Source organism: Agelaius phoeniceus, chromosome 27 (genome assembly GCF_051311805.1).
Source record: "Agelaius phoeniceus isolate bAgePho1 chromosome 27, bAgePho1.hap1, whole genome shotgun sequence".
NCBI lineage: Eukaryota > Metazoa > Chordata > Aves > Passeriformes > Icteridae > Agelaius > Agelaius phoeniceus.
In genome coordinates this window covers 4,517,043-4,534,418 of record NC_135291.1, presented here as the reverse complement: position 1 = coordinate 4,534,418, position 17,376 = coordinate 4,517,043, and the positions used below count along the sequence as shown (strand labels likewise).

The following is a 17,376-nucleotide window of genomic DNA, read 5'->3' as shown; positions in this document are numbered from 1 at the left end:
GACCGACAGACGCAGGTTATGGTGGACAAAAGGAGACAATAAAACAAAGACAAGGGAAAAAGGCTCCCTACAACCACAGCAATTGGCCCCCTAAGAGTAGTAATGTGCACGAAGAACATGGGAAGGAAAAGGGATTGGTAAGTATTTCTCAGGGGGGATGAATGTGAGTGAATGAGAGGCGGGCTGGTTGTGCCAGACCTGCCAAGTGAGTGCTGGAGTCTCCCATGCTGCGTTTCTGACTTTCCGCGGTAAGTGGCTGTCGCAGACATCTTTCATAAAAAATCCTTTCTTAGGATTTTTCCTTGTGAGAAGCTGCAGTTTCAGTAACCAAAGTAAACAATGGTTATCTGCTGCTGTGGAATGCAACAGGTGGACCCGTGATTGGTCTCCTGTGGGTGTTTGGATTTCTTGACCACTCATGGCAGAGCTGGCTCTTGCTCTCTGTCTGAGACACAGATCTTTGTTATTCGTTCTTTTCTATTCTTAGCTTAGCTAGCTTCTCAAGAAACCTTTTCCTTTCTATTGCTTTTTAGTATAGTCTAATGTAACATATATCATAAAATAATAAATCAAGCCTTCTGATCATGGAGTCAACATTCTCGTCTCTTCTTCATCCTGAAAACCCTTGTGACCACAGTCACAAGTGGCCAGTAAAGAGACAAAGTGAATGTTAAAAGGAGTGAGAGAATCCCCCGGGGTAACTGGGACTGGGTCTCAGAGAGGGGCTGGACCCCTCGGAGGAAGGGAGCAGAGGAGTTTCCTAGCCCAATCCACTAGGAAATGGGACAAAAGGGGCTCCTAAAAACCTGCTGGGTTGAGGGATTAATATTCCAAGAGCATTCAGGGTTAAGCAAAATTCTGCTGGATTGAGGATATGCTCAAGAGCATTTGGGATTGGACAACACAGGTGGATTGAGAAATAAAAAAATGCCCAAGTGTTGGGGAAGATGAAACAGGAAAGCCTTATAAATATGATTGTCTGGCAAAAGATTTTGACAATATAGAAACTATAAGCAAGATAGAAATCAAAGCAAGCTTTGAGATACCTCAGTTACTGAACAACTGGAAAACAGTGGTGTGGCTGGCTGAAGGTAATCCCCTTTTGATGGAACAATTCCCTCTGCTTGCAGACAGATCCAAGGGTCAGAGCAGATCCTGCCAGCTTGGCAGAAGGGGTCCAAAGAGGAGTTTTTACGGTTTAAAATGTAACACAGTGTGGTAATGTAATGATTCTTACAGGCTGTATGTAAATGCTATAGGACGTGCATCTTGTACTAGATTGGCTGTTGAGAAATAGAATATTCAACACAGAAGATTTATTGTGTTCTAATGGGAACCTCACTCTCTTACACTTTTACCCTCTTACTCTCTTACCCTCTCATCCTCTCTACCCCTCTCTTCTCTCGGGCCTGCTCCAGCTGTGCCTGGCAGCTCCAAGCAGGGCCCTGCACCCGGGCCCTTTGCAATAAACCGCAAGTTCCAGGGCCTGGCTGCAGAGATCTCTCGTCTCCGTCCGTCCCGACCGTCCTACCCCCCGACGCTCCTACACCCAAGAGCATCTGGGGTTGGCCAACACAGCTGGGTTGAGGGATATCCAATAGCACCGGGACTGACCAGAAACACCTAAACTTGTAATAGGTGATGTGAAAGTAAAAGGTACCTTATTGTTGTCTTGTTTGTGTGTGAGAGTGAGTCACACACAAAATCAGCCTCAGCTTCCCGGGCAGGTGGGAAGGGGGGGCTGTGGAAAGAGGTGTGTGTGACCCACAAATAAGCCATTGTCCCTTGGGTGGGTGGGGGCTGTGGCAGAGCATGTGTGTGACTGCAAACGGGCCATTGTCCCCCCGGGCCTGTGAGGGGGCCGTAGCTGAAGAGTGTGAGTGACACAAATCAGCCTCACAGGTGAACGGGCACCGGAGGCAGCAGAGTCAGGGCCCTCCCAGGAGGCCGGGAGATACTGAGACCCAGAGGCCAACGCCAAGGGGAGGGGGCCACAGGGACCCGCGATTCTCTGTCAACAGGGATCCACTTTGTGTCCTGAGCATGTGAAAGAATGTGTGGAAGTGAATGAGAAATAGAAGCGAGTGAATGTAGACAAATGAAAGTATATGTAATGTAGATTGTGCATTTTAAGCTTCACTATATCTCCTTGGAGGGAGGTGTATTGCACTGAAAGTAGTGTGAGAAAAAGGTTTTTTATTTTTAAGTGTGTAGTTGAAAGAAAAGTGGTATTTAGGTTGTTAGTGAAAGTGAAAAACAGAGGCAGATGATGAATAGATAAGATCTTGAAAAATGAGACAGAAAACCAGTAAGTTGGATTACAGGGGGAAAAAAAGAAAAAAAAATAGCCCTTTGGGAGTTATGTTAGGTAACAGAGATACAACTCCTTGCAAAAGGAGAAAGTACAGGGTATGTAGTAGTTGATGGGAACAACATGCAAACTATGGAAAAAGGGAAATTAACCTTAAACTAGTAAGCTCAAACTTGTGAATTATATACTTGAAAAAGAGCACTAGAATATTTAACACAAAATAAAGGAACCATATATACTGATTGAAGGTATGCCTTTAGCGTAGTACATACCTTTAAAAATTTGGAAAGGAAAAAGATTACTTAATTCAAGAGGAAAAGGTTTAGTACATGAGGAACTTATTTCAGAGGTTTTAGAGGCATTAAAATTACCTAAAAGAGATAGCTATAGTACATATTAAGGAACCCCAAAAGGGAAAGACCCCAGAAATAAGAGGAAATAATTTGGCAGATGACGAAGCCAAGGATACAGCAGAAAGTGGAGCTGAGTGAGTTATGTTAATATTAACTCCAAACGAGGAAAAACTGGAAATTCCAAAGTTTAGGGAAGCCGAGAAAAAAGAATTAAACAAGACAGGAAGTGAACAAGATAAATCAGGGAAATGGAAACTTCTTGATGGAAGACAATTACTTAATAAAATGTGCTTACTAGGAAAATATTAGAAGACATGCATCAGAAAACCCACTGGGGTACTCAAGCTTTGTGTGATCATTTTTTAAGGAACTATGGGTGCACTGGGATTTTTGGAGTAGCAAAGCAAGAAACTGAAAGATGCTTAATTTGCCAAAGGATAAATAAAAAGGTGATGAGAAAAACAACATTAGGAGGTCGTGAGTTAGCTCGTCGACCATTTCAAAGTATCTAAGCAGAAGTTTAGATTTGTTAGGCTCTGGATTTATTTGTAAAAAAACCCATTTAATCTAGAAGAAAGAGAATATGCCATAGGTTAGACAGGAGATTTTAGGAGAATAAAAATCTTTAAAGCATGAGAAACACCCGAGACAAAACAGGAAGAGAACAAGGGGAAATGAAAGGGAGGGGAACAAGAGGAAAAGTCAGAAAGAGAGTGGGATCCTCTGCAGCTCTTGCCCCCTCCGTTCGCGGCCGAGGCGCCTGTCCCGGGTCCCGGCTCGCTGCCCGCCTCAGCTCCGCCTGCCCCGGTTTCCATCCCAGGTGCGGGCTCACTGCCCAGGGCAGCTCCACCTGCCCCGGCGCTGGCGGTGAATTTGTGTGCCCTGCTCCCACTGCCCGGCCCGCGGCCGCTCTGCCGGCCATGCTGGGGAAGATGGGGGTTGCTCTGTCCTGCCGCGTGGGCCGAGGTCACCGCGCCGACCGCACCGAGGGCGGGTCCCAGCCATCCCATCCCCGGCTGCCCTGCCCGTGCCAGCTGCGCTGGGCACCGCCGCTGCTGCTGCCGGGGTCTCCCACCTGCCTTTTCTCTGCCGGGAGCTGCCGGATCAGCCGCCATAAGCCATGTGGGGGCTGCCCACGCTCCGGCTCGGTCTCCACGGGAAGATCCCCCTCTGGCGATTCCGGCAGCAGACCCTGCCCACACTCCCACCGAGCCTCGGCGGGATATCCTCCGTGCTCCAGCGTGGCTGCTCTGGGGGCTGCAGGGGGATCTCTGCATCCCCATGGATCTGCAGGGGGATCTCTGCATCCCCATGGATCTCTGCATCTGGCACCGCCGTTTTTGGAGGCACCAGGAATAGGCTGAGCTCTGCCTGAAGCTCTTCTCACAATCCCCACACCCTTCCCGGCACAGGGAGGCTTTTACCTCCTCACAGCTCCCCAGGCTGGGTTGGCAGCCCCTCCTCATGTGGGATCTCTGGGGCTTTTCCTCCCCATTGGATTCCTGCGCCGTGGAGCTGTTCCAAATGGCCTCTTCCACGAAGTTCTGTGGCAGGGATTTGTTCTCCCTGTTCTCTGTCTGCAGCTCAGTGCATGAGGGAGGAAGGACAAAGAGAGGAAGAGACAGGGAGAAGGGAAAAGGAAAAGGCAGGAGGAGAGGAAGGAACAAGAGAGGAAGGAGATGGGAAAGGAACATAGATGGATGTAGGACAGAATGAGGAGAAGAAGGAGGGTGGACAAGGAGAAGATGGGATTTGCCTCCATGCCAGAGGGAAGGGGAAGGAGATCCCCCCAGTCCATCCCTGGCAGGATGGCGTTGGCAGTGAGGCTGTCCTGCAGCAATGCTGGGCTGGGAGATGGAGCAGCAGGGAGGGGAAAGGGGCAGTGATTCCTCCTGCCCTGCCTGGCTGTCCCAGTCTGGAGCATCCTGGCGCTGCCGAGGCCCTTGGAGCGTCCGGCACTCAGGAGCCCGGAGCTCACGGCTGCTTTATAAAGCTGACAAAGTCAGCAGGATGGGTCTGGGTATGATCTCAGCAAACTGGGTTTATTGGTACAGGAGCAGGGGACAGAGCTGAACAGGGTCCAGGCACAAAGACAGGGTGCAAGCTGAGGGCACAGGGGGTTTTTATATGGGGTAGTGAGGGTGGAGCTGAGGGTCAGGGTCCAATGGATATGGGGGAAATGGGGCAAAGGAGGGGTTAAGGGTCGGGACAGCTAATAGGGAAACAGGGGCAGAGGAATGCAGTAAACTGGGGCCAATGGAGGGACAGAGAGCTAGGGACTAATCAAAGATGGGTAATAGGGGTGAACTAGGGTAATTAGGCCAACAGGCCAATGGGGTAACATAACTTTCCAAAAATCAGAATGTGCCGGCAAAGATCTATAGGAGAAGCAAGCTTGTCACCATAACCTTGAAATCTATTCTTCTTATTGGGGACCAGTCCTACACGGGTGGGAGATTGAGACTCCCATGGGCCTCCACACCAGCGCATCTTCCTTTTCCTCGCAGCCTCCTTCTCCTCCGTCCAGACAAAGTTTAGGGTTGACAAATCCTGGCTTTGGGGGAAGAACAAGGGGTGAGCACCTTGGGTTTTGTGAGAAATGAGCCTCACTCTTTAGAATTTTTGAAAGTTTAATAAGGAATAATAAGGGACAAATCAGTAACAGCGCTGGGTGTTGGCAACGGCCAGAGGCACACCGGTTAACCACAACAACTCTTCTTGTCTAGTTTCTCCATTGTATTGTTCAAATACATATTCATAATGATTGTACATATTCAAACATTTCCTGGAACTCATTTACATGTTCCAGGAATTCTTTAGGTTGGTTTGACCCCCAACTTGCCTTTTTAGAGCACGTGCAGGAATCGTGGATTGCTGTTTTGAGGGTTGTGCGTCACTGCCTCACAAGGGCCCCTGTTCTGTGGTTTCAGCAGGTGACAGTTATTGACAGTGGAAGGGTCAGTGGCAGGGGCCTCATCACATCCCTTCCTTAGATGTTATCTGACCATGCAGACGCTTTTAGCTACTTCCACAAGTACTTTAAATGAACATTAGCTATTTCACAAATATCTCTGAGTTGTTATTGTCAGTTAGTTACAAAAATAAAAGCATTAGTTATTATTTCACAACTACGGCTACTTCTGTAAAAGTTAACATTCTAATGCACAACACATGGCATCCACTTTAATATTTTGCAAAAGCCAAAACTATAATGTATGTTTTTCACACTGTCCACTACCTGAAATATCATCCATAAATGATGTTCTGAGGATATGAGCTACACAGGGGCCAGGGCATTGGCCACAAAGAGCTGACAAATTATACTATAGCAAAAGCAGTGAAAAGTGATTACAAACTGTACTATATCAAACTCATTGTGATTAAGAATGTTTTGCAGAAGTCAATACATAATAGCAAAAGCCAGCACTACCTAGTTATTTATAACAAACCCAGGGCAGGTTTTTCCCTTGCATGGAGCACCTGGGCCTTCCCCGGGCCGTTTCTGCCCTCCTGCAGAGCCGGTGGCATTTTCCAGCACACACAGTTTGTAGCCAAGAGCCGGGTGCAGCCGAGAAGGCTCCAAGCGCCTCCTTCCAGGCTGACTCTGCAGGTGCCCAGGCTGCTCTGGGCTCTGCCAGGGCTCTGCTGGGGCTCAGCTCTGGGCCAGGCTGGGCCCGCCCTCCCCTCACATTGCTCCGTGCAGCTGAGTCACAGCGGGAGAGGGAAGGGACACGTCAAGGGAGTTGAGGTTTAAGAGAGTTTTTATTCATAAAACTTTCATAACAAACAGGCTGCTCTAACTACCATAACTAACTAGCAATGCTAACTACCCTAACTAACTACCAGTGCTAACTACCATGACTAACTAATTGTCCTAACTACTGTAAGAAGAAGCTGTCCTCAAGTGCTTCATCTGCTCTGCTGCTCCCTCAGGTTCTTTGCTGCAGTGATCAGAGGGGTCAGGCTGGAGAGAGGCTTGGCTGATGATAAAAATGGGTGCTGCCCAAAGGATAAAAAGGAAAGAAATGAACTGTTACTTTCCAGAGTCAAGTTCCTCACAGGCTCTGTTGCAACAGGACAAAGGGAAATGGTTTGAAAATCGAGGGAAGCAGGCTCAGATTAGATCTAAGGAAGAATTTTTTAACCGGGAGAGTGGGGAAACACTGACAGGGGGTGCCCAGAGATGTGGGAGGTGCCTCCTGCCTGGAAACATCCAAGCTCAGGTCAGGCAGGGCTCTGAGGCCCCTGAGCTGCTTGAAGATGTCCCTGCTCGCTGTGGGGCACCAGGTCCAGATGAGCTCGAAAGGAGCCTGCCAGGCCACAGCGGGCGAGGATTCTGCTCGCTCTGCGCGTGGAACGCAGCGAGACTGGAGACTATCGGAGGGGGCCCCACAAGAAAACCCCTCCCTGGCGCTGCTGCTTCCCCTGCAGCCCTTGGCTCTCACCTGCAGCAGCTCCTGGGCAGCCCAGCGCCGCTCCTCGTCCGGCTCCAGGCTGCACTCGAGGAAGTCCCGCAGCAGAGCCGACAGGCGCCGGGGCTCCTGCAGCTGCGGGGTCCCGTTCTGCCGGATCAGAGCGCGAGCCTGCAGGGAAAGCAAACTCAGCGCTCTGCCAGCTTCCTTCACACCCACACGGGCTCACATCCACCCCGGGGCCTCAGCCCCAGCTCCAGGGCCACTTTCCTCCCTGCCAGAGATGCTGCTCAGAGCTCATTTTGCTATGCCAAGCAAAAAACCCAAACCCTGGGGCTGCCACAGCCACTGCAACATCCAAATGATCTCGCCTTGAGAGCCAGTTTCATTGGCTGGCTTTGTTAGTAGGAACCTCCATCAGAAATAGCCCATTTTGCTTCTCCAAATATGGACACCAGCTTTATAGGCCATTTTCCAGAGTCACTGTGGTCTGCCTGTGTTATTTCAGAGGATTCTTCCATCAAGTGCATCTCTGCAGTGCCACTGACACTCAAGTAAATGCATTCCTGATGCCCCATCCCAGAAACTGCCAGGCAAGAAACAGGAGGTTTGTGATGCTGAAAGCTCAGGCTTGGTGACACAGAAAAAGTAGCTTGGACTAGGAAAGAAATATGTTAGACTATGGGGATGCTAAACCATCATCTTCATGTTTTCAACAAGTTTCCCAGTGAGAAGAATCAGGGGAGATCATCTTGCAAAACCTCTTTTAGAAACTCCTGCAGAAATCTTGTTGGGTTTGGGGCTGGGATTTGCGGATGGTGTGGGGTTTTCTTGCAAGATAACATTAGAGCTGATGCACTTGCTTCATATTTCCAGGTCATCCTCTCAGCTAGAAGAGCTGCAACAACGAAAAGCCCAAAGCAAATTGTTGCTGGAGACTGCAGAACATTCGTCTGTGTGGAGGCACAAGTCCTCTGGGAATTCCCTTCCCATGTGCAGAAACCTCCAGCTGCTGCTCCCAGTGCAGGGTCCCCCTGTGCTCGCAGCCTCTGCAGCCACTGGAGAATTTGCCTCTTACCATGGCCGCCGTTTCCCTGAAGTAAGGAGGTTCTCCTTCCACCATCTCGATGGTCACAATGCCGAAGGACCAGATGTCCACCTTGGGGCCATAAGGAGATCTGGTCACAACTTCTGGGGCCATCCAGTGAGCAGTGCCCACCATGGAGCTGCGCTGGTCCTGCTCAGGGCTGAGCTGAGCGCAGAGGCCAAAATCAGCTGAGGACAGAAATAAACCCTGTCAAAGGCAGCTGCAATGAGGAAACCAAGCACAAAGATTCCCCACACTCAGTCTGAGAGTGTAGTAGTGAAGTCACCTGGAAAAGCCCTCAGGGCTGTAGCCAAGGAAAGATGGAACTGGGCCCTTCAAGAAACCCTCAGCTTTCCTGCAGTGGCTTTTACTGATTCCCTTGGAGCTTTAGATTCCCACTGCTGCCCCTCTGGAAGGGCCATGGCCAGAGCAAAGGCACTGCTGGCCCCCTGCTCCTCTCCTGAGCTCTCTGCAGGGGCAGCCGCTCTCAGCTGGCAGCAGGGGCCGGGCAGTGCCCCCAGCAGCCCTTGTGGGGCTCTGGCCCTCCCTGGGAAGCAGCCCCAGCCCCGCAGCCTGGGAGCGCCGTGCCTGGCCAGGAACACCCACCCAGCCTGACAGAGCCGTCCATGCCCAGGAGGATGTTGGAGCTCTTCAGATCCCTGTGGATCACCCGGTTGGAATGGAGGAAATCCAGGCCCTGCAGACACTGAGAGAGAACAAGAAACACAAGGGCAAAAACCAATGGCTGGAATATATCACACCAGAAAGGACAGCTCAGAATTCTGCCAGCAGCAGCTTTGCTGTGACAGGCCAGGAGTGCAGTGCACACAAGCTCCAGGCAAACGGTTCAAGGCAAAGCTGAGAACAGCAAATCAAATCCAAACCAGAAAGAGAGTACCACAACAGCAGGAGAGAGAACAAGAACAGAGTAGAAGTGCAGTGATGCTGGCAGGCCGTTCACTGCAGAGGCTCTTTCTTCTCCAGCTCATGAAAACAACACAGAAACAAAGCCCTGAGCATGGAGCCACTCCTGTTCTCACACCCTGTTTGGAAGGACCATCGTGTCCAGGCCATGGGAGTGACAAGCAGGATCCCTCACCTCCCGACTGACAGCTGCCATCTCTCCTTCAGCCATGCGTGTCTGTCTGACAACGTCCTGCAAAGTTCCTCCATCCATGTATTCCATCACCAGCCAGAGATCTCCATCCACAAGGAAGCTGGAAGAGGAAAGCAATGGCATGGAGATGAAAGTGCAGAGCTCAATTCCCCCATGGAAAAGCCTGGAGGGGAGTTTTGTTTCCAGGTCACTTGTCAGTGAGGACAGAATCAGATGGAGAGACATTCCTGCCAGGCTGCACAGCCCTTGGAATCTGCACAGTCTAAAGGGGAAGGAGACACCTGCGAGAAAGGAGAGGCCTTAGATGGCAAGCAGGTGAAAAATGCAGTTTAGCAACAGCCCAGATCAATGTGGAACCACAACCCTTGGCCCCAGCTGGTTCAGCTTCTGAACTCATCAGTTCCACCATTCCCTCCAGAACAAGGCATCACAACTGCCAGGGTTATCCAGGGGAGGAGGCCGTGCAGCACTTGGGACAAAAGCAGTCAGGAAACCTTTCAGAAAGTCCCTTCAGAAACAGGCAAGGCCAGTGAAAAATGGGCAAATGAGGCATTTCTGGAAACAAGAACCCGATCTTCCTGGCATCTGTAGCAATGGAAAAGGGCTGGGAAGAAGAAGCCAAGGGAAATAATTTCTGCTGTGGTTTATCAGCACTTGCTGGGAGACACAGCAAACGGGGTCAACTTGAAGGAAAAACCAAAGCAAAGCAACCAAAGCACATGGAGGGAGTGAACTGCCAGGCTGTTGGTTTGGGAAGATGTGGCTGGGTCAGGCATTTTCAAAACAGGCTACAGACTCCGGATGCCAGGAAAGGTTAACGCAGGGCCCGGGCTCGGGATCAGAGCTGAATCACTCACCTGTCCAAAGAGTTGACAATGTTGGGGTTCTTCTTGTCCTTCAGGAGCAGGATCTCATTCACAGCTCGTTCCCTGTTCTGCCCTCTGAGACTCATTTTCTTGATGGCCACCTGAAGGGACATTGCAGCCTTGAACTGGAGGAGTCTGTGGCAGGAGGCCACAGCAAACACGGAGCGAGTCTTTGTGGAGCGACGGAGCCAGGCTGTGCCAAACTGCCTTGGGATGGGACACCAGAGCTCAGCAAGGGCCATTCCCACAGCCCATTGCTCTGCCAGCTGGGGGCTGCTTACAGGACACATGGCCAGAGACATTTGGCCTTGCAAGCTCTGCAGAAATGGTCCCTCAGCTGTCAGCCTCAAAGCTCTAACAACATTCTCTACACCTACAGTCTTCTCAAATGGCCTCAACACTCCTACTATTATTATTCAAACCCATTTTGCAAGCAGGAGGTAATTCTGGTTCTGTGAAAACAGAGCAAAACAGCCAGGAACCCCTTAGCAATTCTATGGGATTTGGTCATGATTTCAGATGCAACTGCTCTGTTTGGGATTGCAGAACAAAGCAGACACGCACACCCATTGCTCAGGTGATCCCTGTCACAGGCTGTCACTGACACCAGACCAAACACAACTTCAGGGTTTAGGAGAGAGCTTTGCTCTGGATATCCATCTCCTCATTTCTCTCCCTCTCTCTCTGTGAACAGCTGAAGTAGGACTAAAACCCCAAACTGAGCCCAAGCAGGATCTCTCCATAATTAGGCCTTGAGGTATCCTTTGAAGATGAAAGGCAGGATGGAAATAATAATAATGTTATACTTTAGCTAAGAATAGCTAAATAATGTTCCTGTCTGAGGTTGGGATGAAGATAAATTGGGCCTCAGTCTCCAGCAGCTGATGCATTCACACTTTTAGATATGAAGGCCAAGCCAGCATGTCCTGCTCTGACAGACACCGCTGCCCTCCTTGCATTCCTTTGGCGCTTCAGAAGGACCAAGTCTGTCCCAGCTGTGCTCTGCAGGCTGACACTGCTCTGCCTTCAGAGGAGCAGCCCAGGCAGGAAAGCTCTGCTGGCCCCCAAAGCTGCAGCCACAGCTCCCAGCAGAGGGGAAAGCCCTGGAGAGCTGCCAGGCGTGCTGGGCGTGTTGGCACTGACCTCTCCTCCAGTGGCCCTGTCGAGTCCTTTATAAACGGTTCCAAAAGCCCTGGAGACAAAACAGCAGAGAAGAAAGAAGCAGCGCTTTAGGCCCTGGCAGGGAAAGCCAGCCCAGACAGGAGATCTCTGCTGCCTGCAGCGTTCACAAACACCTGGGTGCATCGACCCTTCCAACAACAGCACAGCAGCCACCAGCCCTCTGCCATGCAAGGTGTGCAGGAGAAAACTGAGACCCAACATGAAGGAATTGGGCTGGAGCGAATCCCAATGTCCACCCTGAATTGCTTTAGTTCAAAACCTGAGGTGAGAGATGGGTGTCTAAAGAACTGGAAAAGAATGCATTTCATCCTTTTCCATTTCCTGCCTAAGATCTGCAGGTTCTACAAGGGCCCTGCCATCAGGCAGGTGATGCTTTTTCCCCCAGAGTGCATCAGCTCTGTGTCTGTTACTGAATGGATGGGGTCTGCTACCTGTGCTAGAATAGAGCACTTATTAGTTCATCTCTGGTTTCTGTTTCTAAACCATTAGGTTGATAACCCTGACCAGTGGATCTTTTTTGAAGGAAAATATTTGAAAGAAATCTTCTTGAGAACTGTTTTCTGACAGTCACCACATGGTGAGTTGCTCTTTTAGGCAATCCAGTTCCAGGGACAGAAGATCTTCCAGGTCCTGCTCCTTGCTGCAGGCAGGACACTGCCAGCCTCAGGGGCCTTTGACGGCACCTTCTGACCACAATTATCAATTCTGATCAGGACTGAGAGACAGCAGGATGGTAGCCCAGTGTCTGAAGGTGCTTGGAGCTCTCCTGACTTCTCACTTGATCCTGCACCAGCACAACACCCGGCCCTGCTTGTGCAGCAGCAGCTGTCGTGCACTTACCCATGGCCAATCTGCTCCACTTCCAGGTATTTCTCGGCAGGCTCCTCCTCGCTCACGGTGTTCCCTGAAAGAAACCACGTGGAAGACGTTCCCTCCCAGAGTGAGACCCCCCCTTGCAGCAGAGCCACAACCAGCCCCACTCCCTGGGGCCGTGAGCCCCTTGGTGTCAGCTGGGGAAGGACAATAAATGGCTCGGTGACATTCAGCTGCAGAGCAACACTGGGTGCAGCTGATGCCCAGACACACACACAACACCTGCTCGGGCACCCAGGAACAGAGCAGACGTACTCAGCTGCATCAGGCACCACTCCCCTCTCCCCTCTGGCTGCCCGGCTGTGCTGCTGTCAGAATGTTCAGCCCAGGATCCCACAGCGGAGAGAGGTTCATTGTCCTCTTCCCAAGCAGAGGGAGCTTCTCCATCCTCTTCCCAAAATGCTGCAGCTTCTCCATCCTCTTCCCAAAATGCTGCAGCTTCTCCATCCTCTTCCCAAAATGCTGGAGGTTCGCCATCCTCTTTCCAAGCCAGGGGATGTTCGCTGTCCACTTCCCATGCTGGGAGATGTTCACTCTCCTCTTCCCAAGCCACAGGATGTCCTCCATCCTCATCCCACACTGGGAGATGTCCATTGTCCTCATCCCACTCCGTGGGAGCTTGGCCACTCTGGTCCCACACCAGGGGACATCCACCGTCCTCGTCCCAGGCCGGGAGATGTCCCCTGTCCTTGTCCCACCCCGCGGGAGCCTCGCCGTTGCATTCCCACCCCGCGGGATGTTCGCCCTCGTCTCCCAGAGCAGCGGGAAGTTCACTGTCATCTCCCGGCACTGAGGGAAGTTCACCATCGTCCCCCAGAGCAGCGGGAAGCTCACTGCTGTCTTCCTCCTCTTGGGCCTCCTCTTTGGAAGCAGAGGGAGCCCCAGGAGGTGCTGGTGCTGCTTCTGTGCCCTGTGGACAGATGGCAGCGTGAGGGACAGGAAGTTCTATCTCAGTTATCACCTTATTTATCCTCAACTGCACATCCAGCTGCACTACACAGAAATTTGGTTTGGAGCTGTTCCAACTAACAATGGGCTACAGTCAACATTGCCACTTATTGTTGGGAATTCCATATTCCACCATGGCTAAAGCCAGCAAGCAATCCTCTGCCTGCAAAACCAGACCTGCAGCTCTTCAAAAACTCTTCAGCAGAAAAGGAGAAAACTGATGGGAATTCCTTTGCTGCTGCTGCTGCTGCAAAGACACTGACAGGACCTTTCCTTCAGCCTCCCAGGCTGGCCCTCGACTGCCACATGCCGAGCTCACAACTTGCTGCACAATTCCAAACACTAAAGGTTCCTTTCCCACTCACCGAAGGAGGAGCTGCTCGGAATGCAGACATGAGGTGCCCTGCAATGGGAGAGGGAACATGAACCAGATGCTGTTAGGAGAAAAACTGCCAGTGCTGGGAAATGCCACGGAGCAAGGCAACCCCAAGAGAGCATTTTGCTTTCACTGCATCCATCCAGGAGCCACAGTCCCTTCCCACAGCAAGCAAGAGAACAAGCACAAAATACTGGGCTGGGTCAGTTCTTGGCTGGAGCAGCAAACGGAGGCAGTTCCAGGCTCTGCTGGCACAGACTCCCTGCTTGAGGGAACAGAACCCCCCAGGGCTCATTGCAGGTGCTGTGCACGCCCCACTGGCTGCAGACACCCCCTTTTTCAGCTGCAGCTGCTGGCAGGAGCTCTCCCAAAGCAATGGTGTCTTCATGGCCATTTGGTTCCAAAGTCAACTCAGCTCCAGAGGAAGAACAGAAAGCACACAGCAAGCCCAAAGGCACAGCTGCTGCACCGAGGGAAAACCTCAACTTACGTGCCAAGTGGGTTAAAAAATACCCTGAATAAGCCACAGAGTACAGAGTGCAAACTGCAGCAGCCATGTGCTGGATCATTTTGGCTGTGCTGCACACGCCTGCAGCCTGTAGCCCTGCAAGCACAGAAGGACAGGGCTGGGCTGGCTGCTGAGAATGCCTCGGGCAGGAGGATCCTCCGGCAGCGAGTCCAGAGCCACTCTGGGCACTGAGGCCTCCGTGTCCCACAGCAACGGGAACACCACGGGGACGTGGCGCTGTTCCTGTGACATCCCAGCAGCAGCTCACGCAGAAACCGCCTGGAAGGTTCTCCTGTGTCACAAAGGAGCACAAAGAACCCTCCCAGGGCACAGCCCATGGGCCAAAGGATGCAAGAGGAACTCGGAAAATGCAGCAAACAAGGACACCCCATAGCCCAGCCTGAACACTGAGGAGAACAAGGACAGGACCAAAGCAAAGGAAACGTGACCTTTAGTCACTGATAGTTCTGACTAAAAGCAGCAAGCCTTGCTCCATCTGGGATCTTTGTTCTAGTTCTAAAAACAAGCAAGGTCCTCCACTCTAAATACACAGAAGGCAGGAACTGGGGAGGAGGTGGGATTAGGAAGAAGGAGGAGGAGGAGGGAGAGAGGAAAAGGAGGAGCAGGAAGAGGAGGAGCAGGAGCAGGAACAGGAGGAACAGGAGGTTCCAGTGCCCCCTGTGGCCGCAGCCACGGGACCATCGCCCCCACCTCGTCTTGCAGGTGAGCGGGGAGGGGGAGGTCGTCCCAAATCTGTCGGGGGGTCCCTGAGAGGGTTTTTTATTGGGGTGTGTTTGGAGCTCGCAGATTGTGGAATTGACCCCAAATATCATCTGGTGTCTCTGGGAGGTTTTGTTTTCTCTGTGTGTGTAGGTTTGGATCTTGCAGGAGCCCAAAGCTGAGCCCCTTGGGGGGATCTTTGGGGGCCCACGTGGCCATTGCCCAGTATGGGCAGGGGAGGACATTGGTCCTGGGGACAGCCGGGAGAGCAGAGGAGGGGAACCCCTGGGACCCCCAGAGTGGGGAGAGCAGAGAGGGGCGATCCCAGAGCTGGGGGACCCCGGCAGACTGGAAAGGGGGGGAGCCTGGAGAGGAGGGACCCCTGGGACCCCTGGGATCTCAAAGTAGAGCATCAGGGGAGAAGGGCCCCCATGGACCCCCAAAAGGCCCTGGATCATCCCTGAGCAGGACGCCAGAGAATGGAGAAGCCCTGGAACCATTGGACCCCCACGATCCTAAGGAAAGGAAACCTCTGGAACCCCAAAAGTGGAGAGATCAGCAATAGGGAACTGCTGGGAGAGCTTTTTGGGGCTGAATCTTGACATTGTGGGGATTTTCATGGACACAAGACTCCTGCTGACTTCTAGAGATGGACCTGGCCAGGAGGAGCCTCTACTCCAAGGCGCTCCCACCTTGGTTTCCCCCAAACCAGGGTCTGTCATTCCCAAGCTGTGGCCAGATGGAGGAAGAGGAAAAGGCCCAGACATTCCGCACGAGGAGGGGCTGCAAACCCAGCCCAGGGAGCTGCAGGGAGGAAAGAGCCCCCCTGAGCCAGGAAGGCGGCCTGAGATCCAGGCAGAGCTCAGAGCTGGTGGAGAAGCCTCATGGCAGGGAGAAGCCCCACAAATGCTTGGAATGTGGGAAGGGTTTCAGCTACAGCTCCACCCTGATGGAGCACCTGAACATCCACCCTGGGGAGAGGCCCTGGGAGTGTGGGGAATGTGGGAAGAGCTTCAGTGGGACCTCCGACCTGAGCAAGCACCACAAGATCCACACTGGGGAATGGCCCTAGGAGTGCTTGGAATGTCAGAAGAGCTTCAAATGGGATTCAGAGATCGTCACTCACCAGCACTTGCACACCAGGGAGAGGCCCTGTGAGTGTCCCGAGTGTGGGAAGAGCTTCGTGCGCTGCTCCAGCTCCATCCCCCATGGGAGGATCTGTGCTGGATGATCCCCAGTGACCCCCGTTGGGCAGAGCCCTGGTGACCCCTGTTCTGGGTGATCCCCGTTGGGTGGGGGGAAGGTGCTGGAGAGATTTCTTTCCCTTCTCCTTGTGCTGCTGTGATTTGGTTGGTAATAAATTCCCTCCCTGTGCCCAGGCCGGGTCTGTTGTGCCCGTGCTGGATTTGCTGAGGGATCTCTCCCGGTCCTTGTACTGACCCACGTCATTGTCGAAGTGCATGAACATTTGCTGGTTGTAGATGAACCTTACCTGTCCCCTGTTCCTGTACCAATAAACCCAGTTTGCTGCAGAGCATACACAGACTCATCCTGCCGACTTTGTCAGCTTTATAAAGCAGCCGTGAGCTCCGGGCTCCTGAGTGCCGGACGCTCCAAGGGCCTCGGCAGCGCCAGGATGCTCCAGACTGGGACAGCCAGGCAGGGCAGGAGGAATCACTGCCCCTTTCCCCCCCCTGCTGCTCCATCTCCCAGCCCAGCATCGCTGCAGGACAGCCTCACTGCCAACGCCATCCTGCCAGGGATGGACTGGGGGGATCTCCTTCCCCTTCCCTCTGGCATGGAGGCAAATCCCATCTTCTCCTTGTCCACGCTCCTTCTTCTCCTCATTCTGTCCTACATCCATCTATGTTCCTTTCCCATCTCCTTCCTCTCCTCCTGCCTTTTCCTTTTCCCTTCTCCCTGTCTCTTCCTCTCCTTGTCCTTCCTCCCTCACGCACTGAGCTGCGGACAGAGACCAGGGAGAACAAATCCCTGCCACAGAACCTCGTGGAAGAGGCCATTTGGAACAGCTCCACGGCGCAGGAATCCAATGGGGAGGAAAAGCCCCAGAGATCCCACATGAGGAGGGGCTGCCAACCCAGCCTGGGGAGCTGTGAGGAGGTAAAAGCCTCCCTGTGCCGGGAAGGGTGTGGGGAATGTGAGAAGAGCTTCAGGCAGAGCTCAGCCTATTCCTGGTGCCTCCAAAGACGGTGGTGCTCCATGCAGAGATCCATGGGGATGCAGAGATCCCCCTGCAGATCCATGGGGATGCAGAGGTCCCCCTGCAGATCCATGGGGATGCAGAGATCCCCCTGCAGGTCCCGGAGCAGCCACGCTGGAGCACGGGGATGCCTGAGAGGAGGCTGTGACCCCGTGGCCAGAGGGGCCCCGCTGGAGCAGCCTGTCCTGGCAGGACTGACCCCGGGGCACAGTGACCCACGCTGCAGCACTTGGAGGGGGGCTGTGCCCCATAGGATGGACTCAGCTTGGAGAAGTTCCTGGAGAAGTCTCCGGTGGGAGACAGCCCAGGGTGCAGCAGGGGAACGACTCCTGTCCCTGAGCAGAGGGAGAAGCCCCGGGGCATGAAGTGAGCACGGCCCCATTCCCTGTCTCCGGCACCGCC

The 17,376-nt window shown here is 52.7% G+C and overlaps 1 protein-coding gene and 1 pseudogene across 2 annotated transcripts in view; both read right to left on the bottom strand.

Annotated features, from left to right (window-relative positions):
• The window catches only part of LOC143695956 (uncharacterized), a 758,734-nt pseudogene that overhangs the window by 487,192 nt on the left and 254,166 nt on the right, over nucleotides 1–17,376 (bottom strand). The gene's annotated exons all lie outside the window — the stretch shown is intronic.
• On the bottom strand, nucleotides 6,574–16,202 carry LOC143695901 (serine/threonine-protein kinase PAK 3-like). Its single transcript, XM_077191102.1, has 11 exons — nucleotides 16,194–16,202; nucleotides 13,515–13,552; nucleotides 12,930–13,111; nucleotides 12,169–12,232; nucleotides 11,290–11,338; nucleotides 10,138–10,247; nucleotides 9,263–9,380; nucleotides 8,770–8,869; nucleotides 8,155–8,351; nucleotides 7,110–7,247; nucleotides 6,574–6,663 (listed from the first exon to the last, which is right to left on the bottom strand). The coding sequence occupies exons 1-11, from the start codon at nucleotides 16,200–16,202 to the stop codon at nucleotides 6,574–6,576; spliced, it is 1,095 nt and encodes a 364-aa protein (XP_077047217.1).

What these genes read in the sequence shown, in the direction of transcription:
- LOC143695901 (XM_077191102.1), bottom strand. An exon ending in ATTGTCAACTCTTTGGACAG is followed by an intron (nt 9,381 to 10,137) that starts GTGAGTGATTCA and finishes TTCCTCTTCCAG; the next exon opens with CTTCCTTGTGGATGGAGATC. An exon ending in CTGCCCAGGAGCTGCTGCAG is followed by an intron (nt 6,664 to 7,109) that starts GTGAGAGCCAAG and finishes TCCTTTGGGCAG; the next exon opens with CACCCATTTTTATCATCAGC.